This window comes from Botrytis sinoallii, assembly GCF_014898435.1.
Source record: "Botrytis sinoallii strain Bc 23 chromosome Unknown BSIN_014, whole genome shotgun sequence".
In the NCBI taxonomy this organism is placed as follows: Eukaryota; Fungi; Ascomycota; class Leotiomycetes; order Helotiales; family Sclerotiniaceae; genus Botrytis; species Botrytis sinoallii.
This window is the reverse complement of record NW_024066041.1, coordinates 1,015,958-1,036,353: the sequence shown is the minus strand read 5'-3', so window position 1 is coordinate 1,036,353 and position 20,396 is coordinate 1,015,958. Positions and strand designations below refer to the sequence as shown.

At 43.0% G+C, this 20,396-nt stretch overlaps 5 protein-coding genes across 5 annotated transcripts; 4 read left to right on the top strand and 1 right to left on the bottom strand.

The window, feature by feature from the left end:
- Positions 1 to 1,815: 1,815 nt before the first annotated feature.
- EAF02_007981 (uncharacterized protein) lies at positions 1,816 to 2,676 on the bottom strand (the record flags this gene model as incomplete). Its single annotated transcript, XM_038904029.1, has 1 exon — positions 1,816 to 2,676. The coding sequence occupies one exon, from the start codon at positions 2,674 to 2,676 to the stop codon at positions 1,816 to 1,818; it is 861 nt and encodes a 286-aa protein (XP_038756310.1).
- A 1,911-nt stretch (positions 2,677 to 4,587) lies between these two features.
- On the top strand, positions 4,588 to 6,435 carry EAF02_007980 (uncharacterized protein; the record flags this gene model as incomplete). The annotated part of the gene is made up of 1 exon (XM_038904028.1): positions 4,588 to 6,435. The coding sequence occupies one exon, from the start codon at positions 4,588 to 4,590 to the stop codon at positions 6,433 to 6,435; it is 1,848 nt and encodes a 615-aa protein (XP_038756309.1).
- Positions 6,436 to 7,298: 863 nt separating this feature from the next.
- Positions 7,299 to 7,786, top strand: EAF02_007979 (uncharacterized protein; the record flags this gene model as incomplete). Its single annotated transcript, XM_038904027.1, has 2 exons — positions 7,299 to 7,398; positions 7,455 to 7,786. The coding sequence occupies 2 exons, from the start codon at positions 7,299 to 7,301 to the stop codon at positions 7,784 to 7,786; spliced, it is 432 nt and encodes a 143-aa protein (XP_038756308.1).
- An 863-nt stretch (positions 7,787 to 8,649) lies between these two features.
- On the top strand, positions 8,650 to 10,890 carry EAF02_007978 (uncharacterized protein; the record flags this gene model as incomplete). The annotated part of the gene is made up of 1 exon (XM_038904026.1): positions 8,650 to 10,890. One exon carries the CDS (start codon positions 8,650 to 8,652, stop codon positions 10,888 to 10,890), a length of 2,241 nt encoding a protein of 746 aa, XP_038756307.1.
- Positions 10,891 to 12,128: 1,238 nt separating this feature from the next.
- Positions 12,129 to 18,170, top strand: EAF02_007977 (uncharacterized protein). Its single transcript, XM_038904025.1, has 6 exons — positions 12,129 to 13,230; positions 13,286 to 15,450; positions 15,513 to 15,775; positions 15,825 to 16,200; positions 16,295 to 17,018; positions 17,072 to 18,170. The coding sequence occupies exons 1-6, from the start codon at positions 12,969 to 12,971 to the stop codon at positions 17,896 to 17,898; spliced, it is 4,617 nt and encodes a 1,538-aa protein (XP_038756306.1). The 5' UTR covers positions 12,129 to 12,968; the 3' UTR covers positions 17,899 to 18,170.
- Positions 18,171 to 20,396: the final 2,226 nt, after the last annotated feature.

Here is a 20,396-nt window from a genome sequence, read left to right as displayed (position 1 = left end):
TCTCATTGGTTGATCCATGAAGCTCTTCATTAGATTCTGAAGCTGTGAGGGAGAAAAAGGAATGAAAGATTTGAAGAGAGCAGAGAATCGGAAACCAAAAACGACCGAGCACCGAACTCTATTAGTTTCAGCTCTTACTCGAATACACTGGCACTAACGAAGCTATAAATAAAGATCTGGTATGGCTCTGGGCATATCTTGATGTGATCCACAGATATGTTTCAGGATTGATGAATCAAAGAGTTTGTTTGTTTGAAAAAGAGCTGAGGCTCTTCCCTGCGTATCTTCTTGTTTATCAGTTGAACGCATGGCAGGACAGAACGGATGATAAGATCAATGCAAGACGTGTACAGAGTAGATGTTGACACATCGATCCTGTACAAACAAGTCTCAATCTGAGTAGCTTCCAAGGTTCAATTTGTTCTGTGGTGATGTTGATCAGATTCTCATGTAAGATCTTGGTTGTTTGGGTGTTTGGTTGTTGGTTGTTCAATTGTTCAGTTGTTCGCACATGGAGAAGATTGATGATCTGCGGAAGCGAGAATGGATCTGAGCCCAACAAACAAACTAGCTTAGTTTAGCTTTAGTCTAGTCAGAAATGATAATAAATACGGGTAACTTTGAGGTCCCAGGTAAAACATCATAAAATGTAGAACTTGCACAGACCGATCGGGCTGGAAAGGGAAAAGATACAAAAGATACTTCATAAAAAAGAATTCTTATCTCACATATCTCGTATCCGCATTCCTCCCGAAGCATTTTGTGCCGTACTGCACACACCGAGAGCATCATTGATATGTTTGCCCGTCTACCAAGGTAGTTTTGCGATATCTAGATCAGGATTGTTAGAGTTTCGCTCGACCTTCGATAACTTTCCATGGCTGTACATTTCCTGGTAGTGATATCATCTATAAGGTTAAGATCAAAACCAAGGTAGAAAAAACTCAGTATCAAAGAATGTAACTAATCTGTAACATGTAGATTTTTCACCTCGTATTGCCACAGTACAAACAAATAAGTTGCGTTGCGCAAGTTCGTAACAGTTACATGTACACTCCGTCTCCACGGAACCTTTTCATTCATCCTGATATATTACCTTGCGGGGCGTTTCCACTTTCTATCTATGACACTCGGTAGAGATTGATATTGTACTTTATGTCTGTCGCTCCGGGTATCGAAAAGTTTCACGATTTGGGGTAGTGGATGCAACTTGCAAGAAACTGTTGCCCCCACACAATGTTCGAAACACTGCATGCCAAAGTATTCCTTCTCAAGTTCTCTGAAATCTTATATCAAGTTAAAACGTCTTCAAAACTAGGAGATCATTGGTATGCTCAGTCTTTAATTTCTTGGGATGACGAATTGAGTTACATGTACGTAAGCAAGGGAGGGCTGTTTTGATTTGTTGAGTCTCGGTCTAGACTAGACCATGAAGAATGATGTAGAATGTCTAATGAGTGTATGCTTATTGAAACTAAAGCTAAGGTCTGTAATGACAGATAGTCATGTGGGATGAAGCTATTGTATTCCATGGGGTTGGTAGGTGCTGGAAAGGCCACAACGAATATTGGGGCTGGTAGAAACAATGCATCGTCGTCGTGATAGTCTTTGCGTCTGCTCATATCCTAGTTTGACAGCTCAAGCATGATGTTGCTTGCCATCTTAGACTATCTCAATGACTATCCCCCCCCGTCCTCTCAGCCCTTCGCATAAAATTGTTATGCCAGCCGTAGTTCTCAGAGCCAACGACTCCAACCCTGTTGTGCAAATATCCTACTCTTTCAAAGCGTCGAAAAATTGCCTTTTCACGCTCTTTCAATACAAGTGCGCATATTCCGCCGTCAACAATATTTCCCACCATACAAATCCATACTTTTGTATCTGAGCACAAATAATCTTCTTGGGTCTTGTCTCAACCACGTCTACGCTCAGAAGAAACCCCTTGTCCTCAAGATCTCCGGCGATGGGCAGGTCAAGAAGATTAGCGGCCGGGAAGGGCTTACTCATTGCCGGTTCAAAGGAACCCTGAACGTCGAGATAGACATTTGGCCAGAAATAAGGATCGTAGTCTTCGTCTAATGCATCTGCTTCTAAGAACTGAGTCGTATGTCTTGCGTCAAATTCCAAGTATGGGTGCGTAAAGATCTGGGCTGCAATGAGGATGCATCTAATTCGTATTAATCCATCACAAACTGGTCCATACACGTATTTTCCCACGGCTGATGGTGCCATCTGAGTCGCAGCATGATGAATACAGAATTTTGCAGATTGTTCAAACTTCTCACCAAAATTTGAATGATAAACAACCGGGCTACAAGGTGATTTTCCTTCAAAATCGACAGAAGCCCACGACCAAGTAGGAGCCCTGTACGGTTTCGCCCTTGAAGGAACACAATGGTCTTCAATCACCTTAACCCACCAGCAGAGGTCACTCGGAAGGTTACACGTCCACAGCCCAGCGAGATATAACTGTCCGAGTTGTGCATTGGAGTATAAAAAGTACCATGAGAAACAGTGGACTATGCCAGATGCTGCAAGTAAATAACTGTTATAGAGAGAGTCAGAAATTGCCAATTGAGAAACAGGATCTTGAGTAGTTCGGGCTGCAGTCTGAGAATGACTCCCTTTCAATCCTGAATCCACTTGGAATCCTTGATCATGTCGATGCTGAACCATTTCATGACACTGAAAGTTAGAAGCTTAGAATATATTCCACTACTACTCTGGGCTGCTGGAGACTCCTGCGAAGCAATGTGAATGTGGAAAGTGGTTACAAACTCTGAAGCATGCTTGAATTTGAAACTTGAAAAGAGAGTTACAAAATGGTGCCAACAATCACTCGCTCCATCTTTGTCAAGATCGTACACAACTTCCCTCACGGGTGGTGACAGTGGTCTTTCGTTGATATCAATCGGCTTGCGGCAAAAATAGATTGATGTACCACATTCGCATTTAATTTCACGATTGGGTGCATAAATCTGTGCTGAATAAAATCTGATGGACCAAGAGAAGGAAGTCTGTAGAGTAAGATCACTAGGGATTGTCAGCAATCAAGTTAAAAAAAAATAGGTCTAAAATAAAGCGAACTGTCTGCAGCCTAGGACATAAACCCTGCTAAGCGTCGCGTCAGTGGTCATCATATCGAGGACTTGTTGATGATCAAAATGACAATGTAAGAGACTGGATGAGTTCGAGCTTTGGAATCCTTGGTCGGGATTTTTGAGACGAAAAGAATCGAAAAGCAAAACCCCATTTCAAAACCGCGAGTGTAATTCAACTTCCTAAAGTTCAACAGGAAATTACGGCTGCAATAGGTGCAAATCATCGCGAAGGCAAGTCCCAAAGTAGTCTAATTTGCTAGGCAAGAACTACATGATGACTGAATTTGAATTGAAAATTGAATCTTCTAAGTTTGGAGGGCAGATAGCCAGTGTCCAACAATCTTGACGAATGGATATAGATGTGAGTATTCAATGCCAGAAAACGAATCAACATTCGAAGTGGGATCAAGATTGTTACTATCACACTACAGCCCGGGCTATTGGAGGTCTTGGACAGGATCTCTCCGGTTTCAACACGAGAGGAAAGTGTATGTATTTTATCGTGCGCTCTTTCTCCAATACACCCACTCCCTTGTTGATGGGCCTGGACTGAGAAGACTTCTCATGGCTTATGACGTAAAAACACTTTTCTTAACGATAAAATACCATGGGACAGATAAAGGATGAATGGATCTGGAAAAATAGATAATCAATCGTGGATAAAAGAAAAGGAATAGGGGAACCGAAGCTTTCAGAATCGGAACAACTCATCTGTCCTCGGATTGTGGATGCTGGCGATACATCATTGTTTCCAACTTGATGGGATTTTTCTTATATGACCTAGTAAGAATGATCCCGAACTTCTCGGGTGATAACTTAGAGATTGACAGTGAGCGCGTCTCTGATAAAGTGTACAGATTGCCTATATAAATCAAAGGAGGCCGAAAGAAATAACTTGAAAGTGGTTAGGATCAAGTGTATCAATACCTATTTACTGATGGATCCATGATAGCGACATGCTCAAAATTGCACTCTCTCAACCATGATTGAAATTGGTGAGATGTAACATCGATTGGTGCGAAGTATTACTTGAGTTCGGTCTAATAGGGACTCTTAGTATCAACAGAAGTAACTCCATAAAGATATAACTTTTTGAGGGTTTTGAGAGCATTTATATTTTATATTCAAGAAACTGCGCATGCAAACAGAGTTCTTCATGATCGGAAAGTAATACAAACTCGTCGATATATCTTGCCAAAGTCGAATCTCAGGGTAAATCTGATTTAAAAACAGAAAAAACAAAAACATTCCGGACTGCTTGTAACTATCGTATATTGACGAGTACTTTATGAAGTACAGATTATAAAGAAGTCACCGGTAGATGAGGACGAGCTCGTGATCCCAGTAATCTTTCTCATTTCACCGCCTTTACTTTTGCCGTCAACCAATTAATTCTGCCAGCACAGAATAATTTCTCGTGGATAATTAATCAACACCTGCAGCGGGAAAAAATTTATTGATACATTCAAAGTAATTTGTATTTACTATGCTCCGGCAGAAACCTACAACATGTCTGCTCTGTTCATTCAGAGCAGCTCAAACACCGCCGATTCAAAAATGGCCTAGCAGATCTATGTCCATGAGATCTAGACTACCCAGTCGACCAAATCGCATGAGTCTGGCGGGCGCAGGAAAAGTTAGCTCGTCGCCAACAAAAGAGGGACCTGCAAGGAGAAAGCAAGATGGACCGTTTGGGGGAATGAATCTACGAGAGGCGAAAATTCGTGGAGTTCCAGAACGACCATCAGCAGCACAAGAACGTCGTTCATCGAGGCTCGATCGCGGGGATAAAGATGATAAGAAGAGCAGAGGATTTCACGCATTGAAGATGCAAAGGGCTCTTTCGCCTGTTTCATACACAAGGAGGTCGGATATAAAGGATAGGATAAAGGAACTAGATAGCTTCGAGCGATTTGCCCTGTTAGACAGTGTGAAGGAAGCAATCTACAAACAGGCTCTTCCAGGAATTGAAAGCCATGTTCCGACACCGGTGCAGAGGATTGCCGTACCGGCCTTGCTTGGGAATCAACAGAAGAAGGGAAAGCAAAGTGAGAGTGAGCAGTTTTTGATTGCTGCTGAGACCGGGTCAGGGAAAACATTGTCATATTTAATACCAACGATAAATGCAATCAAAATCGCAGAGGCTAAGGATGCGGAGACCGAGGCCTATGAGAAAGAGTTACAAGAAGAGAAATTACGACAAAATAACTTAACACTGGTCTCACCTCCTCTATCAAATATGCCACATCCTACGACAGGCAGACCGAGAGCAATCATACTTGTGCCTACATCTGAATTGGTAACCCAGGTGGGGACACTTGTAAAGGCGTTTGGACATACTGTTAAATTCAAATCGGCCATGATTTCCTCTAATTTTTCTGGGAAGGTCATTCGTAACCGTCTTTTCTCTCCATCTGGAATTGATGTACTTGTATCTACCCCCCATCTTCTCTCCTCTATTGCCGACTCCGACCCAAACATTTTATCTCGCGTCACTCATCTTGTAATTGACGAAGCCGACTCTCTCTTGGACCGAGGCTTCTCCCCCTTAACATCAGCAATCATCGATCGCGCCACTCCATCGCTCGAACAACTCGTTCTATGCTCTGCCACTATTCCTCGCTCTCTCGACTCATTCCTTCGCAAACGATTCCCCTCCATTAATCGTCTGGTCACACCAAACCTTCACGCTATCCCTCGACGTGTCCAACTAGGCGTGGTCGATGTTGAACGTGACCCATATCGTAACAATAAGAATCTCGCTTGCGCAGACACTATCTGGACTATTGGTAAAGCGGCTGCTGAACACGATGGGCCCGTCAAAGGAGTAATGGATGTCAAGCGCATCTTGGTGTTCGTTAATGAGCGGGAGAAAACCCAAGAGGTGGCGGATTATCTCAAATCGAAGGGTATAGATGCCATCGCCATTTCTCGTGATACTCCTGAGGAACGCCAGAGTGAGATGTTTGCATCTTTCACCTCGCCCGCCAGACTCAGCATGCCGAAACCAGATTCTCACCCTGGATCTTTATCAGACAATCAACCGAATTACGTGCCATTCGGAAAGGTCGCCCCTCCAGTCAAGAGACAATTACCTAATACCAAAGTCTTGGTTACTACAGATTTGGGCTCGAGAGGTATCGATACTGTAGCTGTAAGACATGTCATTCTATATGATGTACCACACTCTACAATTGATTTTATCCATAGACTGGGCAGAACTGGACGTATGGGGAAGAGAGGAAGAGGTATAGTTTTGGTCGGAAAGGGAGATAGAAGGGATGTGGTTAAGGAAGTCAGAGACGGCATGTTTGAGGGCAAGGCATTGATTTAAAAGGATGTAATTGTATAGATATGAATAGATGCATGATGCGTACAGCATACGAAGGGTTTTGGGAATTGGGTGCATGGATATTCGAAATCTCCACCTGTAAAATATATGATCATGACGTGGAAGATAAAACAAGACAGATGTAGATACAAGACTTTCACTGTATGCATAGAAGACAGAGGATGAAAACAGATCTTGAACTATTAGTACGAATTTTCAAATTATCCAGGGTACCTCTTATAGTATGGTACGCTTTCTTTTTGGTCTTTGCCATTGACTTTTATTTGTGATCTGACCATTCCCGTTCGTTCCTGCTCGTAGGTCCCCTTGATTCTGTGACACTGGCTCTTCCTCTCACAAGTTGCACCCAGGACCATAGATTTTACCGCATCGGGAGACCAGATGCCAATCGTAGAACTAGGGTCAGATGTGATCGCTTATTAACTGCATCACAGTTTAAGTTTGACATCAATGATAGAAGTGAACTTGCAACGAAGAGGGTTGTATCTGGAATGGACTCCAACTAGAACCCTCGCCTCGAAGCAGGGCAGTCAAGTTATGCTTCAAAACTTAGAGCCGTGACATCGAGAAAGACCCTGGCAAGTCGATTCAATGTTTTGAGCGTAATTAAGGTAGAGCTTCTGATCGTTCCCTGGGAGACTGGGAGCTTCTTTATGGAGGAGATATTGGTGTGTTGAGAGGCTAGTCTAAACAATATATGAGACTTTGACAAATGTACTGCAAACTGTCATTCCTCGGGAATAGTTTGAAGGCCATACACCATTTTCATCCCTTCACGTCTATTCATCCTGTGACCTTTCAATGCAGATCGAGAATTTGTATTGTTCGATGAGACATCGCAGCAAATGAACATGAACGTCGCAGCAATGAGAGAAAATGGCGAAAAAGGAGTTAGCATACAGAACGTCGAGTGGGATTCGGACGGATATGCTGAACTGGACATTGGTATGGTGCTCATGAATAATGACGAGGTGATTTTTGCAATGATTACAAAACGCCAGGTGGGTTGGTGGGTATTAAAGCCGAAGTCTCTTTGGGGAATCAATGGGAAACACAAGGCAACTCAACAACACTGTGTGTTTTCAAAGAAAGTCAAACGTATCCGCGCGGGTCTGCGCAGCATTCCAGTTTTGCGGTTGAAATGGCCTTTTTGTCCGGAATCTTACAATTGTTGGAGGGTGGAATGATCCTTATGATTGCAGAACAGCAGGTGGGCGGCCAGCGTTTACCTATTGTGGGGTCGAGGGGCAGCTCTCTGGAGAAGCGCGCTTACATAAGCTGGATCAAAATTGTCCAGTTGTCGACCAAGTCGCTCGCAACTTCTTTGGATTGAGCCAAAAAGAATCAAGACATACATTTTCGAGTGACGCATCCCCGCCCAAACCTTTACTCCATTAGTGTCTAATATACCTAGCTATATGGAGTCATTGGATGGCGAAAGACATTAGTTGAGACTTTTGTTTTCTATGCCTTTGAACGACTGACTCCTTGGCCGAATTGTGGGGCTGAACAATTCTTCACCGAGTGCGAATATGGAAGTAGAGAGGATATCCACGAGAAGATTACCTAGTTGGTTGAATCAGATGGGCATTCCTCAATGTGTCAATTATTAAATCTCATAGCAGGCTGGAGCTGTTGTACGAGTAGTCACCGTTCAACGACTTGAGCCTCCACGCAATATGGTGTGCCACCACATACGCAATGGCAATATGCAGTGAGGTTCTTACAAAAGTCAAGCCTTTTTCACAAACATCCAAGATTGATTTTAATCAGCAGGGTCGTGGCCAATGATGTGGCCGTAAGCGCACTGAAGTCAGATGCTAAGCCTCACTAGGTCTTTTCAACAGCCACAGCAAACAACAGGGTCTAATCGGTTAAGACCGTTTGACTTCATGCCTGTTGGGAAAACAGAGCGACGAGATATCCAACTGCCAACATGTTTTTGAATATAAAGTTCATAATTTCATGACTCTATCGGTAATATCACACTATATGCTTTCTCATTACATTCTCACCTGAAAAAATAAACAAGTGTTGCTACCTAGTCAGCGAGGTGAGGCCCTCCTTTACGTAAACTACTTGTGACTCTACGGTCATACAAACTAGTTCGGATTTCCTCTTTCTTTACAATATCTATATATTTAGAGTCTTGCAACTATACCAGACTGCGAGTACTCATCAGAGTTCATCGCCAACATGAACGGCTCCGTTCCTCACGACACGATGGGGAACCCTGGACATCATCCAGCTGGGGATACCACCGGGCAGACAACTTATGGCTACTCACAACCCCATATAATCGACATGTTTTTTCCGGGATTTTCACTCTTCTCAACTGCTCTAAAGAACTACACTGCCATCGACCTCAACATCTACATCCCCATGCTCATGATCCTGGGTATGCTAGTATTCTGTTGGCAATATCTCGAAGCATGGTTTTGGGTTGAGCTTGACGCTCATTTCATGTCAACTGCTGATGTTCGCATCGACGATGAAATGTATAACATGGTAATGGCCTGGATATCTGAACAACCTTTTGCGCAACGATCTCGTCATTTTGTCGCCAATACCAATCTGAACAGTCGTATGTGGTTCATGTGGAACTTTAATGAGGATGATGAAGAAAAAGAGGAGGATGATGATGACTTTGAGATCGACGAGGATGGAAATCCCGTTCCCAAGAAAGCCTCCGAAAAGGAGAAGAAAGTCCGATTCACACCAAGCTTCGGAACTCATTACTTTTGGTACAAGAGGAGACTGTTGCAATTCAGACGTTCGCAGACTGCATCATTAAACAATTCGGCTGTGAGTGAAAGGGAGGAAATCTCAATTTCTTCCTTTGGAAGAAACCCTCGCATCCTCAAGGAGTTACTTGATGAGTGTCGCCAAGCCTTTATCAAAAATGATGAAAATAAAACCATCATCTACAGAGGCGGTGCCAAGGGCGGTTCCTTCGGTGAGCCAGGCTGGACTCGTCTTCTTTCCCGCACCTCTCGCCCCTTTTCTACGGTTGTCCTCGATGAAGTGGTAAAGCAGAATATCATTGCCGACATGAAAGATTACCTGCATCCATACACGAAGCGATGGTATTCTAATCGTGGCATTCCATATCGTCGTGGGTATTTACTCCATGGGCCACCTGGCACAGGAAAGAGTTCTCTTAGCTTCGCAATTGCTGGATACTTCAAGCTTAAGATTTATATTGTTTCTTTGAATTCCGGTTCGATGAACGAAGAAACCCTCAGTACACTCTTCGCTGAGCTTCCCAAGCAGTGTGTTGTACTTCTTGAAGATATCGATACAGCTGGTCTTACCCACACCCGTGACGATGTCGAAGACGAGGAGAGTTTTGAATTTGATGAAGAGGCTGGTCCTAAATCTCCATTGACTAAAGCAACTAAAGCTATGGAGGCCATGACAAAGAAAAGTGGCGGGAAGGATCAACCGGGTAAGATCTCTTTGAGTGCATTGCTCAATGTGATTGATGGAGTTGCATCGCAAGAAGGAAGAATTCTAATCATGACAACAAATCACATTGAAAAGTTAGACGAGGCACTTATCAGGCCTGGCCGAGTTGACATGACAGTTCACTTTGATTTGGCTACTAAGGAAAACATGGAAAAAATCTTTAAAAGTATCTACGCAACTCTCGAAGGAGACTATCCTGAGCTCAAGAGCGCTGAAAGCGGATCTTCTGACGGTGGAAGTGTCAAATCAGGATCTTCTAGAGGGAGAAGTCCGGGTAGTGTTGCGCCAGTCAACAAGCGGGGTATGCACAAGAAGAAGCCTAGAAGTCCTTCGAAAGAAAGGAGGATACAGGCAGAATTAGATCGAATCATTGCGGCGGAAGAGGAGCAAAGAAGGATCGAGGATGAAGAGAGAATAGCAAGATTAGCCAAGCTCTTTAGTGAGAAGGTTCCTGAAGCAAAGTTCAGTCCAGCGGAAATTCAAGGTTACTTGTTGAAGCATAAGAGAAATGCGGAAGATGCTGTTGAGGGAGCGGAACAATGGGTTAAGGAGAGAGAGGAAGAGAAAGAGAGAGCGAAGTTGAAGGAGAGTGAGGAAAGAGAGAAGAGAGAGAAGGAGAAAGCAAAGTTGGAAAAGGAAATTGAGAAGTTGAAGAAAGAAAAGGAGGCTGAAGAAGGCGATGGTGGTGAGGAGGATGAGGATGGGGAAGAAGGGGATTCTGAAAAGGTGGTGAAAGAAGTTGAAGCCATCAAGGAGCAGACCGAGATGGTTAAGAAAGAGGTCGAGGCTCTTAAAGATGAAGTCTTTGATGGAATGGAGAAGAACATGCAGAAGATGGAGAAGGCTGGAATTAAGTTGAAGGATATCGAAATGGCAGGTGGGAAGAAAGCCACACATAAGTCGGATGTGGAGATGATTGAGTATGCAGAAACTGGGTCTCAGACTGATGCAGATGAGGTGCTTGTCTAGGACGTTGTTTTATTTTCGGAATCGATGTAGGATAGATATTTCAAGAGAGGATGGGTATTGAAAGTGGTAGTTTGGGGTTGGGGTATTAGGGGAGTTATATTTGGAGTTCTGTAATTTGCTGTCGGCTATTGGCTGTTGGCATTGATTGATTGGTGTTGATTGGCAATGAATGGTATACAGAGAACCAAATTAGAAAATTGCATCGAGACGATGAATAGTAATCAAACTGGGATTATATATATATATACCTATATACTTTTTGTGTGCTCTGAAATGGTAAATAAATAAATGAATGTTAGGAATTGATATAAGCAGCGACGATGCAGAGACAGTCAATCTGGTAACCTTGAGTTGGCTGGGATGATTTCCACAATCCCAATGGAGAGAAAGAAACCGGAGCGGTTTTAAGAAGTACCTAGTACTCTACTCAGTGGATTTGTGATGAGATTAGGTAAGTGTTGATAGTAATGTGTATAATGTTGCATGATAGTAATTATTAGTAACTAGGTATGTAGGTACTGGTGGTATGTGAGAGCGGAATATGAATATGGGATATGGGATGGGATATGGGATGGGATATCGAGTGTATGGATGTATTTGTGTATTAGCGAAATCTCAAGTACGGTAACTCCCTATGGATGGATGTCCTCAATGCGGGGAGAAGAGCTAGAAGAAGGAAGATTGTTAGGTAGGTGGGTAGGTTGTGAAGTGGTGGGAGTGAAGAATGTAGGATAGGTAGGTAGGTATTAGATGAGTAGGTAGTGAATCTAATAAATTTATTATTATTAAGGCCCTCGAGTGAGTGTGTTTATATCGATAGATAGGTAAATGTTATATAATATAGAGAGAGTGTTTTATTGAGGGGTTTGGGAAATAGAGGGAATATGGATTGTTTTTATTGATTTATTTGATTTATTTGATTTATTTGATGTATTTGATTTATTTGATTCATTTGGAGGAGGTTTGAATTGAATTGGATTGAATTGGATTGGATTAGATGAATTGACTCTGTAATTATTGATTTATTTGCTATATAGTATAGACTGTATTATGTGTACTAATAAACTTGGAATACCTACCTACTATAGTAAAAGTACCTAAAATCTTCAGGCTACCTACCCGGCCACTTCCTCTTCCCGCTAAACTTAACCAAAGACCACCACCACACCTGGGCAGTCAGTCCATGGATGCGGCAAGGACCTCCCACCACCAACACCATTACCACCAATACCACCAATACCACCACACCTACCACTACCTAACCTACCTAGTACGTACGTACGTACCTACCTACCAACCTACCCTTTATATTTATTACTTCGACCTTCAACATTGGATGGGAAAAAACCCTCCCCCTCCCATCAACAACAAGAAGAAACAAACCCCCCAAAAAAAAGGATTCAAAATTGTGCGTTTCATTGCATTTTCCACAAAGATCAGAATATCAAGTCTTTTCCTTCTTTGAAAAAATATCTCACAACGATACGAATTCACAAATGATCTCAGTCACAGTCATTCCTTTTTCCAAATTCACCTAAAAAAAAAAAATTAACAACCCACCTACCCACCCACCTGCACTTTTTCGGAATCATACAGTCGCATTACGGAACCTTCGATGCTGACGAACAATACATTGGATTCTTCTACCATCTACGAATTTAGAGCGGCAAAGGCTGCTCGCTTTCACGACGTCTTCCACAAAGAAAAGAAAGCTTTCTTCGCAGATCGTACCTGGCATAGAAACCGATAGAGGCCCTGATTTCCCCATATCGTCGGTGGAAGGTCGCGAATCACAATCCCCCACCGATCTGCCTTTGTTCGACACTTCTGCCCAGGAAATCCACCGTGCAGAATCTCTCCCTCCTCATACCATACCTTCAAATCGCCTACCGTCTTCCCTCTTCATTACCGGCGATCATATCCCTTCTGCCGCGAGTTCTCCAACTGGCGCCTACGCGGATCTATCTTTAGATAGCGATAAAGGCGGGGAAGTCACCAGCAATAAAACTCGGCGACGATTTCCTTCCGAGGCTTTCGAATCAGAGCAACGAGGAAAATCCCCACGGCATAGGGCGATCATGGGTGGGGCAGAAGATATGCCGCAGAGGTCGTCGTCGCCGTTGAAACGACCCGCCTCGGAATTAGAACCAGATGTACCGCTGTCAAGCCAAAAGGAAGATGTCGATATGGTGATGGTGCCAGACACACAAGAAGACTCAGAGGTTGCTATTGCAGCTCCGACCGCAATCAGAGCAGTATCAATGGACATGCTGAGAGATGAATCTACCAAAGAAGACGGTGCTCAATCGGTGCCTGCCACTGAGAACGCTCAAAGCATTGGTAACATCCACTCGTGTTGTTGCGTGTGTATTGAAGTACTGACGTGCAAGTATAGATCCCAAAACGGAAATCCCACCAATCGACGTTCAGGTTGCGACTGTGACAAGTTTAATCAGAGCAGCGAGAGACGGGCCACTCACCGAAGGAGACAAAACGTACCTAGTTTCGAGGAAATGGCTTGAGAAGGTTACATCGAATACCTCGGAGGCTCGAGCGAAGAGCAAGAACGTGGTGGAAGAAAAAATTGGGCCAGTCGACAATTCAAATATCATTCAGCAAATCATCCCTCAGCCTGGACGCGAAGACTTTGTTCAACTGAAGCATGGAATCGGAGAAGATTTGTTCGAATTGTTTCCAGGTGACGCATGGAATATGGTTCTAGAATGGCACGATATAATGACGGGCACGAAACCAATCGTTCGATTTGCACACAACACAAACCCTGACAAAGGACCTAATGCAATAGCGAATGTGGCTTACGAATATCATCCTCCAATTTTCCATATCCACCGTGTATGGTCCGAACTTGGCGATAAAGTGGATGCAGCCATCAAGTCTGCAAATCCGGATGCGCCTGTAATTGTTGCGAGTAGATCTATGAGGATGCATGACTTCTTAAAACTCATAAAGGAGGTTGCCGGGGTCCCCATCAAGCAAAAAATACGTCTTTGGAGAGTGCCAAGAACACTACCCGCTGCGGACCCAACCCTTTCAAGTATTAACGGTGCCGCAACCCCTCCCTCATCCAGGCCTGGGACACCAGTAGTCGACGCCAATGGAACGGCTCCTGAAGTACAAGATTCATGGAAGAAGCTATTACTGAGTGTCGCAGACTTCACCAAGGTGGAGAGAGATTCGGGTAGAATGAAGGTTGATTTCGAGGATTCGACCGTGAACGATAACTACAATGGCAATCTGAATCTCGGTCAATTAGGGCTTGGGGATGACCAAGCAATTGTCATTGATGAACTTGTCGAGGGCAAAGATGGCTTTGTTTCGAACACAAGAGTCTCGCCAAATGGAAAAGTCAACGGTGTTGGGCGGAAAAACAATTCAAGCATCATTGTTAGCAGCCAAAATAATAGCGGTCGTAATAGCCCAGCACCAACGTCTGGATACAACCTTCGTTCTTTTAACCGAAAGACGAAAAATGGTCGCACGCCAGGGACTGTCGGACTTGGTAACCTTGGAAATACCTGTTACATGAACTCTGCTTTACAATGCGTTCGAAGTGTGGAAGAGCTAACCAAGTATTTTGTGCACGATGTGTACAAGGAAGAACTCAACAGCGATAATCCTCTAGGTCACGGAGGTTGCGTTGCTAAGGCATATGCAGATCTTTTGAAAGAAATTTACAAGGAGCCTGCGCCAGTCTCAGTTCAACCGCGGAACTTCAAGAACACTGTTAGTAGATTTGCCACTCAATTCTCAGGATATGGACAACAAGATTCTCAAGAGTTTATTGGATTTTTACTTGATGGCCTCCAAGAAGATCTCAGCAGAGTGAGGAAGAAGCCATATATCGAGAAACCTGATTCAACTGACGAGATGATCGGAAACCCGGAAGCGATCAGAGAAATGGCCACCAAGGTTTGGGACATAACGAAGCAACGAGATGACTCGGTGATTGCAGATTTGTTCACTGGAATGTATAAATCTACTCTTGTCTGTCCACATTGTGATAAGGTCAGTATCACTTTTGATCCTTTCAACAATATGACTTTGCAATTACCAATCGAAAACATATGGACCCGAGTCGTCAATTTCTTTCCACTCAATGACAAACCAGTTTCCATAGTGATTGAGATGGACAAGCACGCAAGCGTTGGAACACTCAAGCGTATTGTCAGCCAAAAGGTCGGGGTTCCAGCCGAGAGAATCTTCTCCTGTGAGGTATATGAAGGGAAATTCTACAAGTGGTACCTTGATCACGAAGTTGCTTCAGAAGCCATCGAAGGCGCTAAGGACATAGCCAACTTTTACGAGTTGGAGACCATACCTACAAATCTGCCAAAGGACTCGGGCAATAAGCATAATGGTTTCAACAAAAACAACTCCGGAGACAATGAGCATTTGCCCTGGGATTCTCCAGAGGCCGAGAAATTGCTCGTTCCAGTGTTTCATCGTCGTCCCAAGCGTGAAAGATATGGCAAAAAGCCAAATTCGGGTTCGTGGGAACTCACAGTTACACCGCATTTCATAGTGCTCAATCCTAACGAGGTAAGAAATTCTTATCTATTTGCTCTTAGACTTCTTTTTATCAAATCGTTGACATATGACAGGCACGAAGCGAAGAAGCTATCAAGCGAAAGCTTTTAGAAAAGGTGGCCACATTCACCACATGGCCCAGTATCAATGAAGAATCTGATCCTTCTAGCGCGTCTGAGAGTATTGATCCAGACTTGGTTGTCACCACTGGCTCTGATGCAGACTCATCTGGGGACGGTAAATTCGTTGCTCAATCTTTGGATGGGGAAGATGAACTGGTCGACGTGGCCATGAAAGATTCTAATTCTGTTCCTGAATCTACCGAGCAAAGTCCTAAGTGAGTCGACTCTTCTCGTTGTGTGATACATCATACTAATGCTAGATAGTGCACCACTGAAAGTCTTTAATAGTCGTCGGCCGAAATGGTTGGATCCAGCGGAGTTCCTTTCGCCCGAATTGCAGAATCTTTTTGAAATATCTTACATCGTTGACTCAAAGGGAGGCATACCAACAGCTTGGGCTGTGAACTTGGATTCCACCAGGTATCCAAGGATATCTGAAAGGAACCCACAAGCACATCACATTAACGAAGATGACAATTCAAACGATTATGATGCGGTAGACAGTACATCTGGATCTGTCTCTAGTAAATCCAGCAGGGAGAGTAGCGATGATGCTAACGGGTTCGCTCCAAGCATGACGAGGATGAATGAAGAATCCACGAGTGATGATGATGCTCTGAAGCCAATCTCTCCTCAAAGAGTAAGTTTCTCAATATCAAAATTGCTGATAGCATGTTCCATCTTTTGTGAAAAGAATGGCTCTTTGATTTTACGTGATGCTAATTGGTAAACAGGCTCTTCCAGTACGACCGGCTGCGCCAAAGTCGGGCGCTAGGGTAGGTCCCAAGAATAAACGTCGCACACGTAACATGAAAACTTACTCAAAGAAGGGCAAATCAGTTGCACGAAAGCGAGAGCAATCCGAGGTTGAGTCTGAACAAGATGCTCTTGATGATGGCCCCTTGATCCGCCTGGGTGAAGGAGTTGTTGTTGATTGGAACGAAGATGCATGGGAAACGTTGTTTGCTAGTCACAACGATAGCGACCATTTCCGTGGCAGACCTACTTATGAAAATCCTCCTACTCTTGTCGATTCACGTCTTGATTCAAAACGTCAAGCTCGTGAGTCGAGAAGAAAGCAAGGTATCACTCTCGAAGACTGTCTTGATGAATTTGGCAAGGAAGAAATTCTTTCTGAGATGGATACTTGGTACTGTCCTAGATGCAAAGAACATCGTAGAGCAAGTAAAAAGTTTGAGATTTGGAGAACGCCAGATATTCTCATCATGCATCTGAAACGTTTCAGTGCTAGTGGCTTCCAAAGGAATAAGCTTGTTGATCATGTTGATTTCCCGATCGAAGGATTAGACCTTTCATCACGAGTCATCGAAGCACAAGATGGCAAAGAAGAAATATACGATTTGATAGCTGTCGATGACCATTATGGTGGTATGGGTGGAGGGCACTATACCGCTTTTGCGAAGAACTTCTCTGATCAAAAGTGGTATGAATACAATGGTATGATTTCTCTCCAAACTCAGTCAATGCCAATAACCAACTAACTTCTTCAGATTCTTCGGTGTCAGAAACGAAAAATCTCAACAGCATGGTCACAAAGAATGCATACCTCCTTTTCTACCGAAGACGTTCATCAGAACCTCTTGGTGGTAAGGCTTTGCGTGATATTGTGACATCTCTTGATAATGCTTCTTCGGATGAGGAAGATTCGGGGGAAGGCAGACGCCTCGGCGAAAACTCCTCCCAGCATGGGTCGCCGAGCGCCTTGACAGGAGTCGGAGCAGCTCTCCATCAGCCAGAACTTGGTTCGGAGGATGGCGAGGCGATGACGACAGTAAATCTACAGGCTTTTGAGCATACTCCCTCCGATAACGATGTTAACCAAGGTGACGAACCATTTTTCGACCATCCTATATACCTACCTTCATATAGCGACGTCCAAGCAAGTACCGAAACTGACGAAGGTGTAGACCTATCCGATCAAAATAATGTTGCACCAAATCTTCATCAACAAACATGGGGTTTCCAAGCATTTAATCATAATTCTCCAACATTTGCTTCTGGTGCAGCTTCTGAAGCTGGCGAAGCTGGTAGCTTGTATGGTAGCGATGGGATTGAACATGGTTCCAATCCAGATCAGGCTACCAAGGATGAGCGAGAGCTAGAATTTAATATTGCCACGGTCGATGAAGACTATCAGGAGAGCTACATACCTGATACTGATGTCGAGGGTCCGAATCCTCTTGAGGTGATGGCGATATCAAATGCTGTAAAGCAACGCAATCGATCAGAGCAACACAATTACGAAATCCCGGTTGATACCGCAGAAGATGAAGAACCTGCTACAGAAATACATGTTGAGGAGGGTGAAGGGGTTTAGAACTGATTAAGGTTCCTTTTGATTTCTCATATTTTCTCGTATGAGTGTAGTTGATGGAAAATAAAGGAGTTTTGGTATTGATTGCTACTAGCAAAAGGGGAGTGGGGATGTGGGTGGAATGAGAAAGTTAACTCGATACAAACAAAGAATTGGTAAATTTGCACAAATAATGTTGTTATTAGACATGAAACTGAATATGCTGTTATGATATTTTATTTTTCTCTTGCTCTTATTAGCATATCATATGATTTGATGAGGTGGGGTGATGAGGGGTGGAGTGAAGGGGGGTGGAGTAGATGATATCCGATGTATGCATGTATACAATGAAATGAATGGAATGAACTGGAGTAGATATGCATTATTTTTTTACCCTCTTTTTATATTTTATGTGATTTGAATGGTGTGAGGGTTGGTGAATGATTGGTGAATGGAAAGGGGAGGGAGAGGGGGAGAGGATATTTGTGTATGTAGTATACATATGTGATATATGTGACTTGGGTAAAATATGAAAAGAGAGGGAAAGGAAGAGAAGGGAAGGGGTTGGAATGGTGTTGGAAGGGCTGGAAGGGTTGGAAGGGTTTGGAAGGGGGAGGGAGGGGGAGGGAGGGATTTGAATGATTCGAGTTGGAATAACTGGGGGGAGAAGGAAGGAGTGCGAGATTAAACAGCTGGGAGGTCTAAAGGAGAGACTGAATGGGGAAATCATTTTTGAGGAAATAGTTTGGGTGATTGATTGATTGTTTTAAGAGCTTTTTTTGGGGGGGGGGGGGTTAGCGTGTGGTATAGGGCAGGTTGAAGGGTTGTGTATTTATATAGTATGTTGATATTGATATTTATATTCAATAATAAATATACGGATATTGAGGGAGAGGGATTGATAAGAGCGGAAAGGAATATCTCCACCAGTGGTTGTACGAACTAACAGGACACTATAAAAACGGACTTGGAAATATTTTTTTAATATTTCGACTTTTATATTTTAAAAAATCACTTCAGTTATTCATTGAAATAAACAATTGAAGTATGAAATTGTTAAAAATTTCAATATTTGGAAAATGTCCCGTTAATTCATATGCTTGCTCTCTGCTCTTAGTCATTGAAAGAAGATATTAGAAAAGAGAAGACAGAGGAAAATGAAAGAATTCAAGAATTCTAAACGCCTGGTTCCGGCTATGTGGAGTTGTACCCCGTTCTCTTCTTTTTTTCAAATATCTAGAAATCTTAGATGCTTAGCGTTGATGTGATGATTTGTATATATCACTTTAAAGAGTCCTTTTTGTAATCTTGCAAATCTTGTGGTTACTCTGTATACTTCCCCGTCCGTTGCGTGGTAATTTTGTAGATGGATGTATCTTTTCTATAATTGCAGGTGTGTCTCCTCGAGAATATCGGGGATGTACTTTTCTTAGCAGTATGGTGTTGATTTGGTCTTTGATTGGAAATTTTGGTGTTGTATAGCCGCTTGATGAAGTGAAGATGATTCATTATGAGAATGAGAGCTTTACTTTGTGAACGGAGATATGTGGATGATGGTAGTGAGTGTGAGTTTGAGAATCGTAATGGATGCGATTCTGAGATATTGATCATAGTGAGTGTGTCATAAAGGACTGATGTATCTTGTCATTCAAAGATTTCAAAGGGTATAGGAGAAGATGTACTCATGATGGGTTAATTTGTACTGACTATTTTCGGGAGAGTTGAATATGAAGAATGCTATTTATTTGTGGGTCTGTTTAGACTTTATACGAGAGGACTGTCTTTGTAGAATAACGTGAATTCTCAAATGATTTTGAGTCATTGACGATTGAGATTTTTTCTAGAAGTGTTTTCCGGGGTTTTGGATTGACGGAACGCACAATCGATTCAACGGTTTAGAGGATTATGAAGCTATTGCTGTGCTTTTGACAGGGAGATAATACCCGATAAATAATAACTTGTCAAAATGAGATAGTATCAACGTGCAGCATTTATACAACCCGGATAGTCGTGTATGCGGAGGTGTACTAATTGACCAACCTCTTCCTGGTGACAATTTGTGGTTTTCTCGGGGCTTTTGTGTAATTCTATACTAATGGGGGTACTTGAATGATAGATCATGGATCGAGGCTCTATTGATATTGATGAGATTTGTAATCTCATTGTTTGAGATTGACTGGCGAATCGAATGTTAAGGTCAATTAATCGATTGAGCATAAACTCTATTAATTTTGAAGTCTTTTGAGATATTGATATATCGCCAAATGTCATAGTGGTACTTTTCGCCTTCTTTTCCTAGTATCAAATGAATGAGGATGATATCATATGGACTGGACAGGGTTCTGAAGTGTATCGTTCGGCGGAGTTTTTGAAGAGAGAAAAGATCTTCGATTGGCCGACTCGGTTAGCTGGAACTTGTCGCCAACTAGTAGTGGGCAGAGATCCGTGTTACCATCATAGATTTGATCTTTGAACTAAATCATAATATCCAATATCAGAAGTAAAAATTGAACATTTTCATC